We start from the raw sequence: 22572 nt of genomic DNA, 5'->3' as shown, positions 1-22572 counted from the left end.
ATAATTTTGAATATCAATTCAAAATATCAAAATGAGGTTTAGGTAAGTCTCTAATATAACAATTGTTAAAAATTCCCTTATTTTAGAGTGTTACATTATCCACCCACGAACTACTTGGCCTTGAGATGCATATTATAGTCGACTTATAAAGTTCAGTGAGTTCCTGGTTTGTGTGAATAAAATCATATATTGACATATATATCAGGTATATATGCATGCTTAATAATAAAAGTCATAGCTTTTACAAAAAAAATATATTTGAAACACTGAAAAGAAGAGATCTCATATAATGTTTATTCGGGTATGGTCATTTAGTCACAAACACGCTCAGGGTTGATATGTCAGTCTTAATTGATCGTCCACTTATTTGGATCGTGTTTTATACTGGTCATGATACTGGTCAAAGTCCACCCTTTAATCATAAAACTTTAATATGGAATAGCATGCTAAAATTATTCGAAAACTGATTAAACACATAGCATGCAACCGTTCACAAAATAATATACATGTAAAATATATCGTAACATGTATGTAACTGAAATATCATACATACGTACACATCATCAACGATTCATATCATGCTAAAATAAATTTGTACTTAGGTATGCATCCCAGTGAAATCTCATGAAAACTCACCTGATTACGTAGGTTGACTACCGATAACTTCTGATGGAAGACCTACACATTTCATACCACAATATCTAATGAGTGACTTAGTTTCTCCAAAAAAATAAATAAAAGTCAACTATGGTCAATCCTACCCGGCCTAAAGTCAAGTTCCACATCCGAGAATTCTAGTATGCCTCAAATAACTCCATTGAACCCTATCATTAAAATCCGCATGTGTCAAACGTAACAAAAGTCAACCATTGTCCATTCGATTAATCCCGACTAACTTTAGTCAAACCCGAAGTCTAAAACTCGATGACATCCTAAAACGTCAAAATAAACGTTTTATGATTTTATAAATCCATCTCTCTAAATTAAAAGCGTCTCGATAATATTAAACTCAAAGACGACACTTTAATCTTATTATTAAAATCATCTAAATAATTAAAGTATTTAACGTAAACACCTCTTCTTAGGAAATATATAATTTATATAAATCCTCTAATATAAAAAATGTTCGATAATAACTCTCCTTATTACGACATTATAAATTTTATTTATTTATCATCTAAATATATAAATGATTTATTGTAAGCACCCATATAAGAATAATTAATTAAAATATCAAATTTAAATGTATAATTATTTAGGATATTTCATATCGCTCGGGAAAAAACAGTTATTTAACTGTAAGAGTATTTTGGTAATTTCATAAAACAATTTTTATCAAAGTTGGGCAAAAATTTCATTTTGTAATTCCAAATAGATCTTGTCAAAAAATTCATAAAGTTATTGCGTGGAAATCATATTTCTGAAACTTTAAGGACTATGCTAAATTTTTTTAAAATAAGAACATGTAGGTGAACATAAATATTTTTATTGTGAACCGTAGAATACAAAGACTTGTTGGAGTTGATGGTTAGAGCGCCCACTTTGCATACTAGAGGTCACGGGTTTGAACCCCGACCTCTTTAAAAAATTTAATAGTGAAGACCCATGCGGGTCAACCTTGAAACCCAGCTGAAATCCGTCAAACAATAGCCATGGTTGTCGTTTTCAACTTCTTTGAGCTTCATTTTCACTCGTTTTTTGTTTTATTTTCTTCGCTCTTTTACACAAACCCTTAGTAATATTTTTACATAAGGAACAAAATTTTTCGTCAAGAAATGAGTTCCATTTTTTTGCTTAAAGTTTTAGTTTTAAACTAAATTGAACGAAATTTTAAATCTGAAAATCGAATCATAAAACACGAAATCTGGAACATAAGACTTTAGGGTTCCATATAGGACTTAAAAATGAAGCTAACCATATAAATAACATGGATTTTAGTTGAGTATTTTACCTCTAATAGCCGAAAAACGGGAATTTTCGACCTTGAACTTCAACCCCAGTTTTCTCCTTCAAAACTCGACGAAAATCTGAGTGGTTTGAATCTAAATGAAGAGGACAACGAAGCCTACTTAAATCTGGTTTTATTTTGGCTTATTCGTTGACCAACCAAGCCAATTGAAACTCTCTAAACTTCTCATTGAAAAGTCACTTTCAAATTTCAGGGTTTGTCCTATTTAAGAAACAGGTCCCTCGGGTTTGGACCACTTTACACCAGATACTACCCTTGTACTATGAAAAATGACCTACAACCCCTTGGCTTGCTTACTTTAACGAAATTTACGATTTTCACCCATAGCTTGACTTTACATACATACATACATACATACACACACACACATGTTTTATAATCCAAAAATGAAAAAGGTAATAATAAAAATAAAAAAAGTATTTATTCCTCGAAATTATTGGGTTTTACAAAAATCAACTGACCTCATCACAATAATTCAAATAAAAACTACATCACTTGTAATACAATAACATTTATGACTTGAACTAATGACATTGGACATGTAGATAGAAAAAGTGGAAAGTAAACAAGCTACCTTTTTGAAAAATTATCCGAGCCCAACTCACCAGAGTTCACGTTACATTATGTTCTCATTTCAAGATATTCGCAACTATAACCTTGATCAGGAGGTTCTCAAATGAGTCCTATAAACATTTATCAATATATACATTATAATAATCAAATTACAAAGCCTACCGAGGGAGCAAGTCAGTGAAACACAATTATCAACTTACACAAATAGAAAATATGAATGAAGAAAAAAGAAAGATTGGAATCTTAATTCTACACCCACAAAATCATAAGAAAAGAACACCAATACCATGAGTTTCTTTCTCTTTAGATGAACTACATGCGTCCTTCTGTAGCAGATGCAAGCCAAGAATGAACGTAGCTCATCTCATTCCCTTCACAATCACATGATAAGAGTGCACTGCTGAGTTAAATATAGAGAACAAACATATACAGAATAGAGGAGGTGTAATTGAAGTACCAAAGAAAATAAAATTGAGTTTCATTCATCACTCGACAAGTCTAAAATGTTGATTGTGCTTACTACCTTGCTTAAATTTGTTTGCATTTTATTAGTTCTGTAATCTGTTGGGCCATTATCCGGCTGCACGAGGATGAATTGAAACGAGGATGAATTGAAAGAGTTGATACGATGAGCAGATGTTAATTCTAGGGATGGAGGAATACCAAACAAAAATTGGAAACGCCCACCGTGGGGCTCGAACCCACGACCACAAGGTTAAGAGCCTTGCGCTCTACCAACTGAGCTAGACGGGCTGTTTGTTTTCTCTTGTTAAAACCAGCTTTTTAAAACTAGCATGTCCACCATCAATCAAAAAGAACGAAAAAACGCCCACCGTGGGGCTCGAACCCACGACCACAAGGTTAAGAGCCTTGCGCTCTACCAACTGAGCTAGACGGGCTGATGTCTACGTCAGTTGCACTTCCGTCTATTGATTTATGGAAACCAGTTCGTTCTGAGGTTTTTTCAGGGTTGATACCAAGAATCTTTTCTTGCTATTTTGTAACTTGATGGTGTGGCATTGGAGCCGGAAGGAGATATGGAACTATGGGGATGGAGATGGACGATGATGTTTGAACTGGTGGTGATTGTAACATTGGTTATTGGGTTTGGTTTAGTTGTGGCAATTGCTGTTGAAACCTTCAGAAGACGATTCAACCATGCGTATGCTCATCTGGAACCCTAATTTTTACCATGATATTCATGTATAATGTGTATATGAACCTGACGTTTGTATCTATTATGACAGTCATCTCGAAGCTCACCCGATTTTTGAAGACCCAAATTCCTTCGAACAGGTGCCTTTTATTATTTATTATCTGTTATCATTATTCTCATATCTGTATTTTCTTGATGATTGTTTGCTGTAGTTCTGCTCATCGAGTTGTGATTGTTCAGTTTCTGTAGTGAGACGTTTGATCTTTTTGAAGGCATCGGATACCTTTGATTGCTTACTTTCAAATGCTGATATATTGCTACTTGGGTGTCTTAGAAAGATTTCATATGCTGCTAGGGACTCAGAAAACCATTTGACATTCTAGTGTCTAGCTTTGGAATAGTTTAGTATCTACTAGGACATCTCCAATTGGCAGGCAAAAACATCATTTCCGGTTTGGAAACTTCCAACCGGCCAGCAAAAAGAAGAGAAAAATGCGGGAGATGGGAGAGAAACGGCATATATGGCGTTTTCCTGTTCAAAAACGGCATATGTGGAGTGTGATTGGAGTTGAATTACCTTTTTGGGTGTTAATGGACCCACCACCAATTTGGTGTTGTGGACTTGTGGTTGGAGATGGTCTTACCCAATTCTGCTTCTTATTACTTTTAGCAAACTGAATTGTGGTTGCCTTTCTGGGATCTGGGTAGATCTCCTTGTTTGTAATTTATGTAGAATGTTGTGATCACATTGATCTATGATTTTGTGAACATCTACTAGTTATTGCACAAGAAGGCAGAAGCTTCTTCATTTGCAAAAATCCGTGACTGGAAAGATCGTCATTGTCTAAGCAGCTAGTTGCCTTCTTAGCCTTCCTAGACCGCTAGTTGACTTCTTAGCCTCAAGGGCTTGCTGGAAAGCGGAGACCCACAAAGGCGAGATGATCCCAAAGCTAGAATGAATGAACTGTCAACCTTTCTAATAGCTAGAAGATTGATATGGGATTCCTGGGTAAAACACACTGATATAAGAATGTGTGCTTGTAAACTGGCGGCATCATACCAAGAAACAAACATAAGCAAATTAATTTCCTTTTTGGGAAGAGTTTGATTAACAATTCATTGTTGTATAAATTGTGTGAATTTCAGATATAGGCAGTGTGTGTTAACACTGTTGGGGCCACTTGTTGCAGGTTCAATGCCCTTATATCAACGATCCTGCAGAAAAGTACATTTCGTTGATTATTCCTGCCTATAATGAAGAATATAGATTACCTGCAGCTCTTGATGAGGCACTGAAGTGAGTAAATGCAAACCCACTTGTTATACGTAGCATGATTCTTCAGTTGAAATTACAATTTTAATCATTGAAATCCCACCAGAAGTTGAAATTTTAAATGCTGTCCAACTGCTTTTTTCATTTTCTTATTGTTCATTATTATCTTAGTTCTGCTAATCAGTTTTAAATAGCACTCCCTTCATCCCATGGAGATTTCAAACACAATCACCTTTTGACACAAAAGTGAAAGCCATCTAAATTATTGTTCTTTTCACTTTTTTATTGAAATATTGTTTCCAACTTATAATATTAAAAAGATCTAATAAGTTTTTTATTTAAATGGATCAATAGCTCCTAGAAATGGGTACCAATTTGCAATCTTCACATTGCTTTGGTTGGACCGTGGTTTTAAAAACCGGTTGGGGCGGCCAAAAAAATGATCATGTCTCACAGCCTGTATGTGACGTACGCTTTGCAAAGATGAGCCCGCTACTGAGGCAGGGAGCGGTGAGGCGTGAGAGAGGCGTTCGTTTTATTTGGAGGAAAAGTGTCGGTGTTTTCGACTCTGTTACGTTTCTACTTCATATATTTCTATGTCAGTTGTAATGGAAGACCGACACAGTATATATTTATTTATTTATTTTTCTCAAGTCTCCCACTTTGAAGAATTAGGTGAATGTATACGTGTGTGTAAATATATGTATTATATTTCCTTAACGGCTTACTTATCCGCCCGAACCTCCATTTCTCCTACCCGTTGTCCCCCTCTCTTGGCCTCTCCCTCACAGCCCAAGTTTTATATGTTTTTGGCTTAATGAACCTTGTTTGACAGCCCACTTCCTAATTCTTTGTTGATAGTAGTGGCAGACTAATAGTGTTATGCATCTATATATATATATATATATATATATATATATATGCATACACACATATATTAATGGTAGTGGTAGTGGTAGTGGTAGTGGTAGTGGTAGTGGCAGTGTATATATATGTATATTAATTATGTCTAGTGGCAAAACTCACATACGTATATATTGTGTGTATGTATTATGTATTTTGTGTGTATATAGTGTCTGGTGATAATAATTTGGTGTAGATATATTATCTTGAATTTTATTTATTTTCCGCCTCGAGGCGCCTTGCTGTGGAAAAACGCCTCGCCTCACGTTTCCGTACTTTAAAACATTGGGTTGGACAGAGAAGTAGTATTTATCTTAGAAACTTGTGTTGCTGGTTGCTTATAATTTGATTAGCTTTTGGTGCTCTTCTCAATTTCCTCAAAATTTAGTGGAAGAAACCCAGTTCCATTAGTATCCATCCCATGAACATACATTGCAAACTTGCTAAGTGGTTGTGCATATGGAATTGGCTATAATTTTTAATCTTCCATGTGCAGTTATCTTCAACAACGTTCAAAAAAGGACGAATCATTTTCATACGAGGTATTTTGTAACCCTTCTGGTGATTATTTTAAGGTTCTCCTGACACATCGATAATATTTATTATATGCCTCTAGCTTTGTACAATAAAGTTCTCAATTTCATGATTGAATACATATTTATTCAGGGGACTTTTTGGATCTGATGTCCACTATTGAAGGTCTGGGTGATAAAAGAACACAAAAAACCATGCAAAATTTTGGACAGATGTTTAATAGGAAGTAGGCACCAAGGTGTAAACAAGATTTGAGGCCAAACCAATGACAATCTATACCGTTTATATGTTCGTTAACATTGATTAGGAATCATCTGTTGAAACAGAAAGTATCTTAGGATTGATGAAACAAGGCACCATGTTTATTCATTATAGAATTTGTACTCTCTAAAAAATGGAACCCATCCAAAGATAGTGTAACACCCTCAAATCTGGACAGAGCGACTAATTTAAAACTTTCGATAATACATTTAATAAAGGGTAAATTCCTTTCTATAAATCAATACTTGATTACTTCAGGCTCAACTAGCAAATCTAGATTTAACATCAACAAATAATAATCCAAACCTTACACAAGGTCTATATTAGGGATGGGTGTTACTAAAACCCAACGATAGAAGCTATCTCCAAAATATGGGAGACGTCCTCAAATAGCTAACTTTTCCTCGTGCCTCTAACTAGCGCTCAACTCTTCATTGTGCCGCTAGTACCATTCCCCCAATGAGGACCTAATGCACATGCCGACAAATAGAAAGGGTTAGGCTTAATGCCTAGTAAGTTCAAGCAGTTTTCATCTTTGACATAAAACAATAAAACTGAAAAGATGTTATTTAAATCACAATTTCCAAAATGAAATGTATTTAGTGTAAAAGCAACATCCTTCCCAGAACCTATCATTTTTGTGATTAAAATCCATTAATCAAAACATCCATTTAACATGACATTAAAACCCAATACTCACACAAAATGCGAATAAGGTATAATATTCAATTATAGAAAACATGGATAAAACCTCTATTATCCGAAATGCCAAAACACGGGTAAGGTTCAATACCCAAAACCATAAATCATGGAAAGCATTCCATACTCAAAACGTCACCGAGAACAAAGATAAAAACTCAATACCCAAAACAACACCTTTCGATGACTAGGGATACCTGTTTCCATCAATCATAGCGTAACATAAAGTAAGTCATTCATCAATGTTACCGAGTTTCACTCAAGGTTATTGGGGTCTGTATACGACTCTACTGAATACCATCACGAGACCCAGGATCCATATACGATTCCAGTGAGTACCACCACAAGCCCGAGGGTAACCAAGATTTCAACTCGTCATTTAGATGAGTTCACCACAAAAGTCACCGGTCTCCATATATAGCTCCAACAAGCACCACCGCAAGACCTAGCCCTGTACACGACTCAATAGAGTACCACAGGCTCCATATACGACCCCATAGGGTACCACCACCAAGGTCTCAAACTATAACTTGGTGACCACTCACTAGAAATTTTAGTGAGAACATCAAAACTCCACACTTAAAACAATAAACATCGACTAATTGGTCTCGGAGTCCGTGTCTAAGCAAGTTCACCTCCGCAATACCAAATGACATCGACAACTCATAGGTTCCGGAGTCTGACTATACATAAGTCTATCTCCGCAACACCCACGGTCCCGAAGCCCAACCCCACATGGGTCTCTCTCCGCAATACTGACACAACCAACCTCAACCACTCCAGGTGTATCACTCGTATAGGCGCCAAACTCAACCACTCTAGGTCTATCACTCGTATGGGTGCCAAGCTACAAAACAGGGATGATGATCCCCTTTTTCAAACCAACGAACCGACTTCTATGCCTGTGGATCCATTGCATTGCAGTCTACATTACATGACTCCAGGTGAATGACCAACGCACCCAAAGCATGTAACTTTCAAATAAATATGCCATAACTGCATACAACTCCAAAAGCTCGACATAGAGCAAATTAAAATGGACAAATGTCCTCAAGACAAATTTGAGTCGAAGCTGAGCCAAAAGCTCAATAACTCAATTGACTATTCAATAGAAGTCATCATAAGCAATAAATACGTATTTAACCAACGTTTATGCAACCACATGCTCCAAAAGTATGATTAACTCGGAAACCCATCTTTCGCATTTTCCAAGCTAAATACACTAAAAGTGCATTATCACCAAATAATCTCCATTTATAAATAAATCTTCAAAATAACTCACTCTTATGATTTATTTATAAAAATGTCCAAAAACCCTAAGGATAGGCCTTTTACCATATTTATAAAATCAAATGTACTAAAAACGTAAATTTCATCAAATAATCAACACATTTGAATTCAATAGTCTATCCGTTCTAGGTATTGTTTTCCTGCTCTAGTGAATGTCATAAAATAATTTTCCTCCTGTTCCTTAGTCATTACTATAGTTCGCTCGAACATGGTCTGGAAAGAATAATCAACATTTACCTTAATAGGCTTAGTTAGCCGAATGTAAAGACTAGTTTGTCGAGGTCAAATGGGAGACTATGTGAGTGGGAAATACATGGGAAGTTGCTAATTTTACTAATTTATGCATATCAACTATTAAAATAATCACAACAAGCATATTCGTACTTGTCTACTTGGATCAAGTATGCTCAATTTATGCAACCTCTTGTATAAGCTTATTTGTCGCTCATTGCAGCACATTTGACCATTTATAATGTCTGTTGACAATTTTCATTAGTTTTTCTATCCATCAAAAAGTAGAGCAATTTAAATGAGCTTGAACCATATTAAATGATCTTCCCATCTATAATAATTCTCCTTTTTACCTTATAGCATTGAACTTTATTGTTAACAAGTGGGTCATTAATGGTATCCTGCATATTTCACATTGAAGCCCAGATTTGATATATTTCTAATTGAATGGATTCTCGAACAGATTATAATCATTGATGATGGAAGTTCAGATCGAACAAAAAGAATAGCCTTTGATTTTGTTAGGAAAAATAAAGTAGACAATGTCAGAGTTATTCTTCAAAGAAAGAACCAGGGCAAAGGAGAAGCTATAAGAAAAGTGAGCAATTAGTTGGCTTTTCGTGATGTTAAAGCTCTTCTTTTATTCATCATGGTTCATGCCACTACGACTGATCTAAGCTCTTGGCTTATGCGAAAGCATTGCAAAAACAGGGAATGCTACATTCAAGGGGAGAACTACTTCTTATGTTGGATGCTGATGGAGCAACAAAAGTTGATGACCTAGAAAAGCTTGAAAATCAGGTTGCTGTCACTAACAAGGATCAATAGAACATCATGTAGGGAAAGATCAAATGAGAACCACAAAAATGTTGAGAACCAACCCGAACCATTCAATGAGTTCCAATTTAGGCTAGGATCCACGGTGGTCTTCTTGTTCATATGTGTGTGTTTCATATATGAAATGTACATATGGACATGTTTTGTTTCACATGTGAAACAAATTATATCTTTTTCATATATGAAACCACACTGTATGTTTCTCAACATTTTTGTGGTTTCCATTTGATTTTCCCTGAGATCATGTACGTGTTAAAAATGTCATCATCACTAATTACCAATAAGAGTCCGTTATAATGTATATGGAGTACGGGCATTAAATGCTTTTCCTTCTAGATCCTTGCAGTTGCCAAAACGAAAGGTCAGGTAGCTAGTGATTCAAGTAAAGGAATTGCAGATATCCCAATTGTGGCATTTGGTTCCCGTGCTCATCTTGAAAAGAAAGCTCTAGCTACAGTTAGTAATAGCACCTCAAGTTTATTCTTTCATTTTGGTTGCCAATGTTTATTTCTAATAAACAAAACCACTTTATGCTCCAGAGGAAGTGGTACCGGAACTTTTTGATGAAAGGCTTCCATGTCATCGTCCTCTTAGCTGCTGGTCGTGGAGTTCGTGATACACAGGTTATTTTTCTTATCATATTGTTCCAACTATATGTGCTCTTCTTAACTCCTTGTATGTTAGTATGTTACTAAGCTGACAAAAACATGGAAAAGTTGTCAAAGACCTTCCAGCCTAGTGGTAAAGGCTTGGGCATGGCATAGTCATGAACCCAAGTTCGAGCCCTGGGAAGGGAAGTGTTGGCGACATTTAAGTGGGGCCATGTTTAGCCTCCAAAATTGCCGGGGATTAGTCGGGCTTTGGCCCGGACACCCTTACAAAAAAAAAAACATGGAAAAGTTTCTTGAGTTTTTCTTGGTCTGTTGTACTTCATCCTTCCCAAAATAAATGTCCACAATAAAAAAGGACACAGTTTTAGAGATATGTAATAATTATACTTTGTAATTAACTAAATGAGATATTGACAATTGTACCCTTAATAACATTGAGAGTAATGAATTTCATCATCTTATAATAAGGGCACTAGGTCAGAATGGGAAAGTAGGCACTTACTTTTGAAAGTGGACAATTATTTTGGGACAAACTAAAAATTAGAAATATGGGCACTTATTTTGGAATGGAGGGAGTACTAATTATAATACGAACCTTTCCATGTATGGCAGTGTGGCTTTAAGATGTTTAGTAGAGCTGCTGCAAGGAAGCTTTTCACCAATATACGTTTGAAGAGGTAAGAAAGCCATAGATGAGTTCACTACTCATGCTATATCTCATAAATTCTCCTCCAAGAGGTACCGATGACTAAATTGTTTTACAATAAATCTTACATCATTATATGGGTACACGACTAACTTGTTTTCATTCGTGTACCCATATAATGATGTAAGATTTATTGTAAAACAAGAATGAAATCAATGCAACTTCTTGTTAAAAAGGAAAATCAATAATTTATGTTTGAATAAAATAGAAATTACAAGTGGCGTTGAAATTGTCTTCGCTAATTTGAAGATCCGGTAAAAAAACCCAAAAAAAATATCGATACAGGTGTCAAATTAAATACTATAAATCAATTTTTGGTATAATTTGTTTGATTTTATTTAAAAATAAAGATGTAATTCATATTAGTTTTTAATGATGACGTATCTTATTTGAGTATTACTATATCTGAACGTGTTTATCGTTCATTATTATTTAGTTTTATGGATGTCAAAGAGCTTCAAGAACTTGTACGTGTACGTAAGTACATGCACCTTTTGAATTTTAAAGGATGTGCAAGTAATTAACAATATTGAATGCTTAAAGGGTTGTTTTCAAGACTTTTGAGCAAAATGCTTTATAACATTGAATTATTCCCTTATGACCTGACGAAACCCTTTCTATAGCATACGCATACACGATCTCATTAATATCATCATAGCACTTATTGCTCCAACATTTTTGCTTTTATACTCTAACAAAACCTGATTTATGATCACTTCATGCAGATGGTGCTTCGACGTAGAGTTGGTGTACTTATGTAAATACTTCCATATCCCCATACTTGAAATATCAGTAAACTGGTCTGAAATCCCAGGATCAAAGGTGAATCCATTAAGCATTCTTAACATGTTGTGGGAGCTGGCTCTCATGTCTTTGGGTTATCGAACTGGTATCTGGAACATAAGCAGTTAAGCATCTTTGGTCAGCCGGAAAGAACCCTAATGTTTACATACAGTTACTGTACAAAGTTCTCATGAACCATGCTAGAACTTCATGCTTTCCATGTCCTGTTAGTTGCAAGAAAAACTCAATCTACAGTCACTTATGAAAGATTTTGAAGGAGAGGTTGACTCCATGAATGCTTCAAAGCTTGGAGAATCCATCTAAGATGTACTTCTTAACTCTTTTCTTTTCTTTTCTTTTCTGTTGTTTACTATCTACCAGCATTAACAAGTCGGAGATCTAAATTGATACAACGTTTTGCCCTCTGGGGTAGAAGACAGGTTTGTGTACATCATGTCCCTCTGAAATCCCGCTTTCCAAGTGATATCTACTGAACTTGTTAAGTTTGGTTTATTCTTAGAAATTCCACATGGATTAATTGGTCCATTAGCATACCAAATATGGATTTGGTAACTATGGAACAGTTGTATGCATAATCTTGTGCTTTAACCATGCAATTGCAAAGCATACATTCACTACTTAGATAATGAAATCTTTATACACGTGTTTATTAACAACGCGTTCGGTTTGATCAGTAACATGACATTTTGTCGTCGCTTGTTTCATACAAGGGTATTTTCGGAAACAATTTTTTTTGCAAAAAAAAAATAGACCGAAAATGCCTTTGAATGAGATTTACCTAAAGACAGGCACAATTAGCCAAAACCTAACATCATCATTTTGTGCTTTTTTGAATGTTGAATGCCTCAACACCTAACATCAATCCATAGTTTCTTTATTTGAAACCCTTTAACATTTGTCATTCTCATTGCATAAGCCAAATCCACTTCTTATCTTTGATAATGGAGTAGTTGCAAATTCTTTTCATTTTGGGCACATTCAACATACATAATATTTATTTAATCAATTAAATTAGTTATAGTCGTATCGATAATGGTATTTATGCAAACCGTAAGATCACCAAACACGAAAAACAAGCAAAAAAGATGGATTCTCCTTCCTTCCACAAACTCAAAAAGCAAGCTTCTTTCTTCTTGAAAGAGAAGATCAAGACTGCACGGCTGGCCCTAACAGATGTCACACCTACAGAACTGTAAGCATGTTTCTTGCTAACATAATAGTTATTTTACGTGCTTTGGTTTTTGTGTTAAACACATATAAAGAGGTTTTTTGTTTGTCTAAGATTAACCGAAGAAGCAACAGATGAAGATTCATGGCCACCAGACACTCATACCATGGGATTGATATCACGTTCGGCTTTTGAAGTCGATGATTATTGGAGGATTGTCGATATTCTTCACAAAAGGTGTTAGATTTAGTGTGTTTTTTTGCATTAAAAAGATGGATTTGTCAATTAGATTTGCAAAATCTAATGGGTGTTTTAGGTTGTGGAAGTTTGATGAAGAGAATTGGAGAGGATCCTATAAGGCTCTTGTGGTATTGGAGCACTTGCTCACCCATGGTCCACAAAGAGTCTCAGAAGAATTCCAATGTGATAAAGAGGTTATCAAGGAGATGGGTATTTTCCATCATGTTGATGAAAATAGGTATGCAAACAAGACTCTTTCATCTCTATAACCCAAAATAAATAAGGGGTCATTTACCCAAATACTTATTCGGTAAGTGTTTACCAATAGAAATCAACATTATAATTTATTTTTATCGGATAAGATTGTAGTACATCAAAACGGTATCCTATGCAACAATTTACCCAATAAGCGTTTACCTAGGTAAGAGTCGTCATCCTCACTTGCCAGGTAAGACTCTTCATCATAATCGTCGCTATTACCAGGTAAGATTCTTGGCCCTTGCTATGTTAATCCAATGAGGAAAATTGTTTGGTAAGCACTTACCAGGTAAACGGCCTCTAAATGTTTATAGTGAAAAAAAAATATAAAATTTTAGATTTACATAATTTTTTTAATTAATTAAATAATAGAGAAAAAAATCTTTTCATCTTTTAATTAAGGGTAAAAAAGAAAAACAGACAATTATTTTAGAACAAACTAAAATAGAAATTTTATTTTAAAACAAACTAAAATAGAAATACTGATACTTTCTTTTGGATGGGGTTCTTTATTTTCATAGAAACAAATTGTGTGTTTGCAACAAAAAGCATTGAGCTTGAACTAATATATTATCTTATGAGAAAGATGCAGATTCAATTGGGGATTGAGAGTAAGAGAGAAATCGGAACGAATTTTGAAGTTGCTTGACGAAGACCGATCTTTTTTGAAACAAGAGAGGTCTAGGGCTCGTAAGCTCACGAGTGGGATCAAAGGTTTTGGTAGTTTTACTCAAAAAAACGTTGGAAGAAGATTAACGGAATCAAGATCCCTAACATGTTTCAAATCTGATTACAACGATGACCATCAAGATGAAGACGAAGAAGACGATAATCTGGACTACACAGATCATCCTTTTCGAGTCGATGGGCATCAGGATACGGACCCATTGACGTGAAGGACAAAAGAAACGACGGTAATCATCTAGACAAATAGAAATCCTGCATATTTAGCATACTCTAGTAAATTATACCAATGAAACAGTAAAGATACACACTTCTAAGATATTTTACTATTTATCCCCCAGTATTAGACTAGCGGGTAAAGAGGTGGACATCTTTACATTAAATTTAATACATATTTATACCACTTTGTTCTTGTGTTTCTAATGGTTGGTATGAAGTTTCAAATAGTGAAGAAACAATTCAAGGAAGTCAAAGAATTAACATGTTTGACTAAAAAAGTCAAAGTATCATTATCATGGTGCTATGCTATCCACCATTTCTATACAGGTTAAAGTTTCATATAGGACTAGATCTAGTTGATAGCAGTTGGAAAGATAAAAAAGAGAAAAAAACATTTGATGACGTGGATATCCATTTATAGAAAGGTTATGCGAAAGGGTTACGATGAAGTGGACAATAAACTTGATATAACTATCTATGTCGTCAACTAGATAAAAACCAGCACAAACTTTTTTTTGATTTACCTGGATATTCAATCCGTTATGCGAACCGACTAATCCCAGGGCGACCACATGCTTTGCAGATAGCCCGGAGTCACCGCATTTGAACCTTCGTGGCCACAAGGGGATTTTTATTCCTCCTTGGATTTGAACCTGGGACCTCCTGGTACTTTTGACCTTTGGAGTCAAACTCAAACCAATCAGGCACCACCCTTTGTGGTTACCAACACAAACTTTGTTACATCTTGATGTATTTTGCCTTTATGCAAAAGGGTAGAACGTACCTGATCGCCAACATGATTTATTATTAAAAGCGCCAGATTCCCAGATGGCAAAAAGAACGATATCTTTTGTTCGTTGTGAAGGAATGAGCATTTGAGCAATCCTACAAGAATCATCACCATATATGCAATGACTTCACGGGTACTTGAAGATGATGAATTCAACCATAACAAGATTATAGGTTTTATCAACAAGGGAAGGTTGAAAAAGAAAAAAAGACAGATGAAGGAATCGGAATGGCTTCTAATATGGGATTAAAATAAAAGAATTGTAGAACATACAGCAATCATGTTTGTGCTCTCTTGATGGCATTAACCCAACTTTGACAAAACAGCATTATATATATATAATAGACATAGAAAAACAAAGTTACACGAAAACGTTGCAAACTGCGTATCTTCAAAACAACATCCAAATGCACATATCAGAAGCATTTTCTATGCACGATTGATGGTCCAGACTCATCATACTCGGCCTTGGCAATCCACATCTGCATTTAAAACAAACCACCATAATCCCAAAATTAGAGATCTTTCAAGATCAATAGTCGAATAAACATCAAACTTGTCTAGGGTTTTTTTTTATTTCAGCTCATGAGTTTGATCTTGATTGTTTCCTTTACCTGTTCACTGTGAATTAAGTTCAAAGTTGCATTTTTATCTTTACTCTAGTCTCTAGCAAGCACATGCTAGGTTTCAATCATTTATCTCAGTTCCCTCCGGATACATTTGGTAGGGGGCGAGTGAGATAGGCAGGTGAAAGATTTGTTGAACGTTTTAGGGTTTTAATTTGAAATGAACACTTTAGTAATTTACAAATCTTGTCTCTACGACTCCACCTCCCTGGTTTTGTTCCACCTATCTTTGTGGGACAGAAAAATGCATTTTTGTCCCGGTTAGGTCCTGTCCTCTCAGTCAAACGTTGCACCAAATGTGGGACAACAAGTTTTTGTCCTGTCCTGGCTCACGTAGAAAACACACTCTACACATTATTCAGTCTCCATTTTGTGGGTCCCATCCCAATTATTCTAACAGGACCCACAATCACATCGCTAGTCATTTTGGCTATTTATCATTTCAACAAAGAAAGTCTTAATATTGAGACAGTAATTCTTTGCTTTTTTTCATAAATAATAAGTTAATAACAATAGCATGGATGTTTGAAAACAAACCTGCTGGAAGGTGCTCAAAGATGCCAGGATGGACCCTCCAATCCAGACACTGTACTTCCTCTCAGGTGGTGCCACAACCTTGATCTTCATGCTGCTTGGGGCTAATGCAGTAATTTCCTTGCTCATCCTATCAGCAATGCCGGGGAACATGGTTGAACCTCCACTGAGTACGATGTTACCATACAAGTCTTTCCTAATATCAACATCACACTTCATAATGGAGTTATATGTAGTCTCGTGAATACCGGCTGCTTCCATTCCTATCATGGATGGCTGGAACAACACCTCTGGGCAACGGAAACGTTCAGCACCAATWGTRATMACTTGTCCATCWGGMAGCTCGTAACTCTTCTCAACAGCMGAAYTAGTCTTGGAWGTYTCRAGCTCYTGYTCRTAGTCAAGGGCRATGTARGCCARCTTCTCCTTCATGTCTCTYACAATTTCCCKCTCTGCTGTAGTAGTGAAAGAATACCCACGTTCTGTAAGGATCTTCATCAAGCCATCAGTGAGGTCACGTCCTGCCAAGTCCAAACGAAGGATCGCATGTGGAAGGGCATACCCTTCATAAATAGGAACAGTGTGACTCACACCATCCCCTGAATCCAGGACAATACCTGCATCAAACAACAATATGAGAGCAAGGACTAGAATACAATTATATAAAGCAACTAATTAAGCACAATCAATTACTAATCAAGGTTGCAACATTCGATTTGACATACTCCCTCTGTCCCAAAATAAGGTTCCAAATTAAGTCGAAAACTTTTCGAAAGGGCCGACTTTCCAATTTTACCCTTTATCATGAGATGAAAAATATTTAATTACTCCCTCTGTTATTAAGAGTAAAATTGTCATTCAATTAATCAAAAAGTGTAATAATTAGACATGTCCACAACTGTGTGCCTTTCTCATTATGAACATTTATTTTGGAACGGAGGGAGTATACTTTTAAGCAAACTACCCTTCATGGACGAATAAAAAAATCATGTGGATCCAAATCAATACAATAGATTTATATATAACGATGATAACAGAAGAGTAAGCAAACTTAACTTTCAGTTTTTACAAAAAGAGAATTGATGCATTTTTCATCGACAGCTCAGAAAGAAAATGGTTGCAAATTTGCAATTTAGATGGAAAGGAGGCAGTACAATTGACATGCAGATCTAGTGGTCATTGAAGTTAGGAAACAAGAATCAGCCGTGAAAGACTTGATTCTCCTCAACCAGGTTGTCAAGAATGATGACAATATTACTACCAACTCGGCAAACTCAAAGATCGATGTTACTTCGCAATTTGTTTTCAGGGATAACTTAAAAAGATAACAAGATGGCCATTGCCAGTAGTGAGAATGCCAAGTTCAATTATGATATGTACGAATGATACACGTGTGACAATTGTTGCATTTTAATGATACATGTCTGACAGACTCGAAGGACTTCACACCAATCTGAAGTTTTGCACTGATTACTAAACCAAACAAAATCCAGTATATCCCACCTGAAGTGAGATCTGGGGAGGGTAAGATGTAGACAGACCCAGCTAGTAAAAGATGCATGCAGACCTAACCTCTACTCCAAATAGTAGAATGGTATTTCCGTGAAAAACCCAGCTTGTGAAAAGTGTAACAAAGAGAGAGACAGACATGATAAAGATTCAAAAAGTTGGTTAACAGAAAACAATAACACACAAAAGAAGAAGGTATAAGAAAATCATAACCAATTAAAGGAAACAACATAAGTTTTCAATTGATTGAGAAGCATAAAAAGCTTACCAGTTGTACGACCACTGGCATACAGAGAAAGAACAGCTTGGATGGCAACATACATAGCAGGGGTATTGAATGTCTCGAACATGATTTGGGTCATCTTCTCACGATTGGCCTTAGGGTTCAAAGGTGCTTCAGTAAGGAGAACCGGATGCTCTTCTGGAGCAACACGGAGCTCATTGTAGAAAGTGTGATGCCAAATTTTCTCCATGTCATCCCAGTTGCTGACAATACCATGTTCAATCGGGTACTTTAGAGTCAATATACCTCTCTTGGATTGAGCCTCGTCTCCGACATATGCATCTTTTTGGCCCATTCCAACCATCACACCAGTGTGACGAGGACGGCCGACAATACTTGGGAACACAGCCCTTGGAGCATCATCTCCCGCAAATCCAGCCTGTAACAGCAAATTCACTTTATTTAGTACGAACGATAAAATCTTGGAACATCATTTGTAGTTGCATATTGCTTGTGTGTGCAAGTGAGATACAAAGAAAAGAAACCACAATCATACCTTAACCATTCCGGTTCCATTATCACACACAAGTGGCTGAATGTCTTCACCGTCTGCCATCTTATGCTACCTGCAGAACAAAATACAGCATAAGTCATCATATCTTAAAATGTAGTAGATCTTCAACATATAAAATTGAAGTATATAGCCAGCACATCCATGATCAAAAATCATAACAGGTTTCACCACTTTAAACAGCCCTAAATAAGAAACATCTGAAATTCAATACAAGCTGCACCATGAACATAAACACTTGAACAGAATCAACATAATAGACAAGGCTCCAACCAAAGAGGAGAACATATCGAGGTTGATACTTATAGCATGGTATCTAGCAACTTTTTGATGTTCTAAACTAATTCAGCAACCACAAAGACTATAAAGTTTCTATCCATAATGGATTTTACATAACAACTAGATTTACTTTAAAGAGACCTCCAGCTCAGCTGAATTTTATCCGCCAAAATCAAAAAACATGTTCCCAAGATGAAAAATGACATGAACTCATTTTCAGATTGTATTTCTTCTATTCGGAAGTGCAACTATATATAAACCCTCCATCTATGTTCCTTTAACTACGTATTCTAAAAACACGTGAATCAACTAGTCCATCCAGATTGTACATTTTTCCCAACACAAACAACAATCAGGAAGAAAAAAAAGGAAGCAAGGCTACTTTCATGGAATTTTGGAACACCGGAAACAAGAACCATCATGCTTAAGGTATAACATATGCAAACGTCGAAATCAACTTCGACAGCAAAATCACAAAGATTTTTCAATGAAAACTTATTCTAATGACTCGAAATATAAAAACTCAGCTGTTGCCCTCATTCCCATGTAGTGTGATTAAGAATGTGTTCGATCTTTTTCATATAGATGCAAGAATATAAAATTTCCAATGATGAACTTGTGAGACACTATCCCTTACACTTTGCATTCCAAATTAGCAACAATTTAACATGGATCATAACTATCAATACTTCCTAACCAGTTGCAAACCAATAATGTAACCTAATCAGCCAGAAAATCACTTCCCATACTCGACAGATCAAACAAAAGAACATCAACTAAAGCCAACAACAAAAACTGGAATTAATCACACAAAAAGCAATCAACTTCACCGATTTGCAAATTAGAACAGTCAAACCGAATCCAAATATAAATAAATTTTGAAAACCACCCAAAAACAACAAAATTATGGACTGATTGAAGCAATGTAACTCCAAGAACATGAAAAAAAGAGAGGGAAAATGGATAAATGAAACATGATACCTGATGAAACCCTAGGAAAATGGCTGTAAACTTGGGAGAGATGAGAGGGTCTGAGAGAGATGCAAAATGAGAGAGACTTATATGAAGAGAGAGAGATGTGATCTAGACCGTTGGATTGGTTTTGATTTCCAAGTCTCTTTAATGTACGGAAATGGATCCCACGTCTTGGTTGTCACAAGCCGGCAAATCCCACAACTCGTTCCGGTTCTCCACTCATTCCTTTATTTTAATTGGGGAAAAGTACAATAAAAATCAATGAACTTTCTTGTTTGGAATGATTAAGTCTTTGAATTTTTTTTGGAACAAATAAGTCCTTAGACTTTCCAAAACATGTTAAATAAGTCCTTGAACATTCCAAAATATGTTAAATAAGTCCTTGAACATTCCAAAATATGTTAAATAAGTCTTTGAACAATTTTTGGAACAAATAAGTCCTTGGACATTCCAAAAAATGTTAAATAAGTCATTGGACAATTTTTGGAACAAATAAGTCCTTGAACAATACAAAACATGTTAAATAACTTTTTGAAAAAAATAAAGTGGTAAAATAGTGAAAAAAATCCCGGAAAAAACCCCAATGAACATTCATATTTTGAACGATTAAGCCCCTAAATATTTTTTGAACCAAAAAGTATTTAGATCTATACAATTAAACAAATATAACAAAAAAGTACTTACATTTACAAAAAAATAATTACCATTTTAACTAGTTGTACAAGTCATAAGAATGTATCCAACATGTTTTATAAAAGTTCAAGAAGTTATTTAACATGTTTTGGATTGTTCAAGGACTTATTTGTTCCAAAAATTGTCCAATGACTTATTTAACATTTTTTGGAATGTCCAAGGACTTATTTAACATATTTTAGAATGTCCAAGGACTTATTTGTGCCAAAAAAAAGTTCAAGGACTTAATCATACCAAACAAGAAAGTTCATTGGTTTTTATTGTACTTTTCCCTTTTAATTTTAATTTAATTGTAATTAATAATTAATATTATTTTCCTCAATATTTATTTATTCACGTATTTTTCTCTTTCCTTACTATACTGATGATTTGGCTTCATGTGATTGGTCGATATGCTGAGAAAAGAAAATTTGGACAATAGATTTTGTGACAACCACACCTATTCTTAAAATTTGGGTTGTGGACTCGCCCACACCGAATGCTTTTTATCTTGCGTTTTAGTGTTTTTTTTTTGCTTGATCTGGAGAGGTCTCCTCCCTCCTTATATAAAAAAATGGGTTTATTGAAAAAATTCCGTTTGGTAAGTCGTAAGTTAACTTTTGAAAAATTATCTTAAGATATTCTTTTAATAAGTTCAAGGACTTCTTACCCTTTTTTCGGTTATTTTTCTTATATTTTAGAATTGAATAGTTTTTCAACATGTTTAAATCATTTTATATTATTGTCTAGTTTATCAGTTAGTTTTTACCAAATGGTACTGGTTTATTGGCTAACAACTGTTTTTTTAGATAAGACCTAGTTTTACTAGCTAGTTTGTTGAATACAACCAAAAATTCGGAATAGAATGATCATCGAATTCATATGTTTAAGACATCATATTCGTGGGTGGTTGAGTTTGTAACTTTGTATAACTTCTAGCTTGAGCTCCAATGGTTGAGTGTGTAAACCTTGTTTTTCTTTAATATTAGTTATCTTAAAACATAATGGGCTAAATAACTTGTATAGCTTATTAGGTAAGTCATATAGATCTGTTCGGTTGTGACTTAGGGGCTGTTTGTTTACCTCTTAATAGTTCCATTAGAAGACAGCCTTTGAATCGCTAAGAGGTGAATCTTGTTTGGTAAAAAAAATTTGTTTCTTAATGGTTCCAAAACCCTCTGAGTGATTTTGTATCTTGAGCTTCCCTTAACCATTCAACACCCTAATTCTATTGTAAACAATTACATTTCATTTTGCACTATATTATGAGAGTCTCTTAATCATTTTGACCACATAATCATTCTGCACCAAACCATTCAGCAACTGCCAAACAACCCCTTAATGTTTCAGTGAATTGATTATTCAGTCAACCAAGCATATGTGCCCTTTCGCATTCAGCCATAATTATTCCACGTATATCATTTACATTAACACAAAGTCTCCACAAGGGAAAACCTTCTAAACATGTGCTCCCTTACAGTTGATCATTGCCTCATCCCTCGTCCTCAATTATTGCCCTCCTCCCTCGTCGTATGATCTAGAAAACGAGATTAGGCTTCTTGTTTCATCAGGAGATTCGTTATCTTGGTGTTTGTTTGCAGCAATTTCACGTTCATTCTTTTCTGGTCTCAAACTAATGGCAACCAGGGTTCTGATTTCGTCAAGTAGATTTCCAATCCTGGGTTTTGTTTTAACAACTTCACGGCAACTGGGTTTGATACGAGAAGATGAGTTGACGGTAATGTATATATCAGATTAGTTAGTTGTAGTATAAGGAAGCATCACACGTTGACATCGGTGGACGATCAAATCAAGGTAGGGTTTAAATCTATAATATCTTAAATAAGTACATCATCTCCAATTATATGCACAGGTTTGAATTTTTGATCTGTTACCTTCATCCCGCTAGTAAAAGATGCTCTTATCAATATGCATTGTTTCAGTTTATTTGGAGAATTTGATTCATGGGTTTTTTTA

General features: G+C 35.3%; 3 protein-coding genes and 2 non-coding genes across 8 annotated transcripts; 2 read left to right on the top strand and 3 right to left on the bottom strand.

The window, feature by feature from the left end:
• Positions 1 to 3222: 3222 nt before the first annotated feature.
• TRNAK-CUU lies at positions 3223 to 3295 on the bottom strand. The gene has a single exon. It is a non-coding gene; the product is annotated as a tRNA-Lys (tRNA).
• Positions 3296 to 3368: 73 nt separating this feature from the next.
• Positions 3369 to 3441, bottom strand: TRNAK-CUU. Its single transcript has one exon. It is a non-coding gene; the product is annotated as a tRNA-Lys (tRNA).
• Positions 3442 to 3548: 107 nt separating this feature from the next.
• Positions 3549 to 12178, top strand: LOC112508478 (dolichyl-phosphate beta-glucosyltransferase-like). Of its 2 annotated transcripts, XM_025113100.1 has the most exons (10): positions 3549 to 3704; positions 3790 to 3838; positions 4889 to 4995; positions 6371 to 6416; positions 9353 to 9487; positions 9601 to 9690; positions 10063 to 10182; positions 10266 to 10349; positions 10950 to 11014; positions 11769 to 12178. In XM_025113100.1, exons 1-10 carry the CDS (start codon positions 3580 to 3582, stop codon positions 11953 to 11955), a joined length of 1008 nt encoding a protein of 335 aa, XP_024968868.1. In that variant the 5' UTR covers positions 3549 to 3579; the 3' UTR covers positions 11956 to 12178. The 2 variants fall into 2 exon arrangements, with proteins under 2 accessions (XP_024968868.1, XP_024968869.1); XM_025113101.1 differs by lacking the exon at positions 10063 to 10182.
• Positions 12179 to 12725: 547 nt separating this feature from the next.
• LOC112510286 (ENTH domain-containing protein C794.11c-like) lies at positions 12726 to 15027 on the top strand. Of its 3 annotated transcripts, XM_025115647.1 has the most exons (5): positions 12726 to 13039; positions 13130 to 13252; positions 13332 to 13493; positions 14106 to 14427; positions 15000 to 15027. In XM_025115647.1, exons 1-4 carry the CDS (start codon positions 12933 to 12935, stop codon positions 14407 to 14409), a joined length of 696 nt encoding a protein of 231 aa, XP_024971415.1. In that variant the 5' UTR covers positions 12726 to 12932; the 3' UTR covers positions 14410 to 14427; positions 15000 to 15027. The 3 variants fall into 3 exon arrangements, with proteins under 3 accessions (XP_024971415.1, XP_024971414.1, XP_024971416.1); XM_025115646.1 differs by lacking the exon at positions 15000 to 15027 and having other exon boundaries at positions 14106 to 14558; XM_025115648.1 differs by lacking the exon at positions 15000 to 15027 and having other exon boundaries at positions 12930 to 13039; positions 14100 to 14558.
• A 394-nt stretch (positions 15028 to 15421) lies between these two features.
• On the bottom strand, positions 15422 to 19977 carry LOC112508854 (actin-97-like). Its single transcript, XM_025113656.1, has 5 exons — positions 19930 to 19977; positions 18655 to 18724; positions 18144 to 18537; positions 16370 to 16983; positions 15422 to 15688 (listed from the first exon to the last, which is right to left on the bottom strand). Exons 2-5 carry the CDS (start codon positions 18712 to 18714, stop codon positions 15623 to 15625), a joined length of 1134 nt encoding a protein of 377 aa, XP_024969424.1. The 5' UTR covers positions 18715 to 18724; positions 19930 to 19977; the 3' UTR covers positions 15422 to 15622.
• Between the last annotated feature and the right edge of the window lie 2595 nt (positions 19978 to 22572).

The sequence above is a fragment of the Cynara cardunculus genome (genome assembly GCF_001531365.2).
Source record: "Cynara cardunculus var. scolymus isolate 2C chromosome LG 3, CcrdV1, whole genome shotgun sequence".
In the NCBI taxonomy this organism is placed as follows: domain Eukaryota; kingdom Viridiplantae; phylum Streptophyta; class Magnoliopsida; order Asterales; family Asteraceae; genus Cynara; species Cynara cardunculus.
The sequence above is the reverse complement of the archived record's forward strand: the minus strand, read 5'-3'. Positions and strand labels throughout refer to the sequence as shown.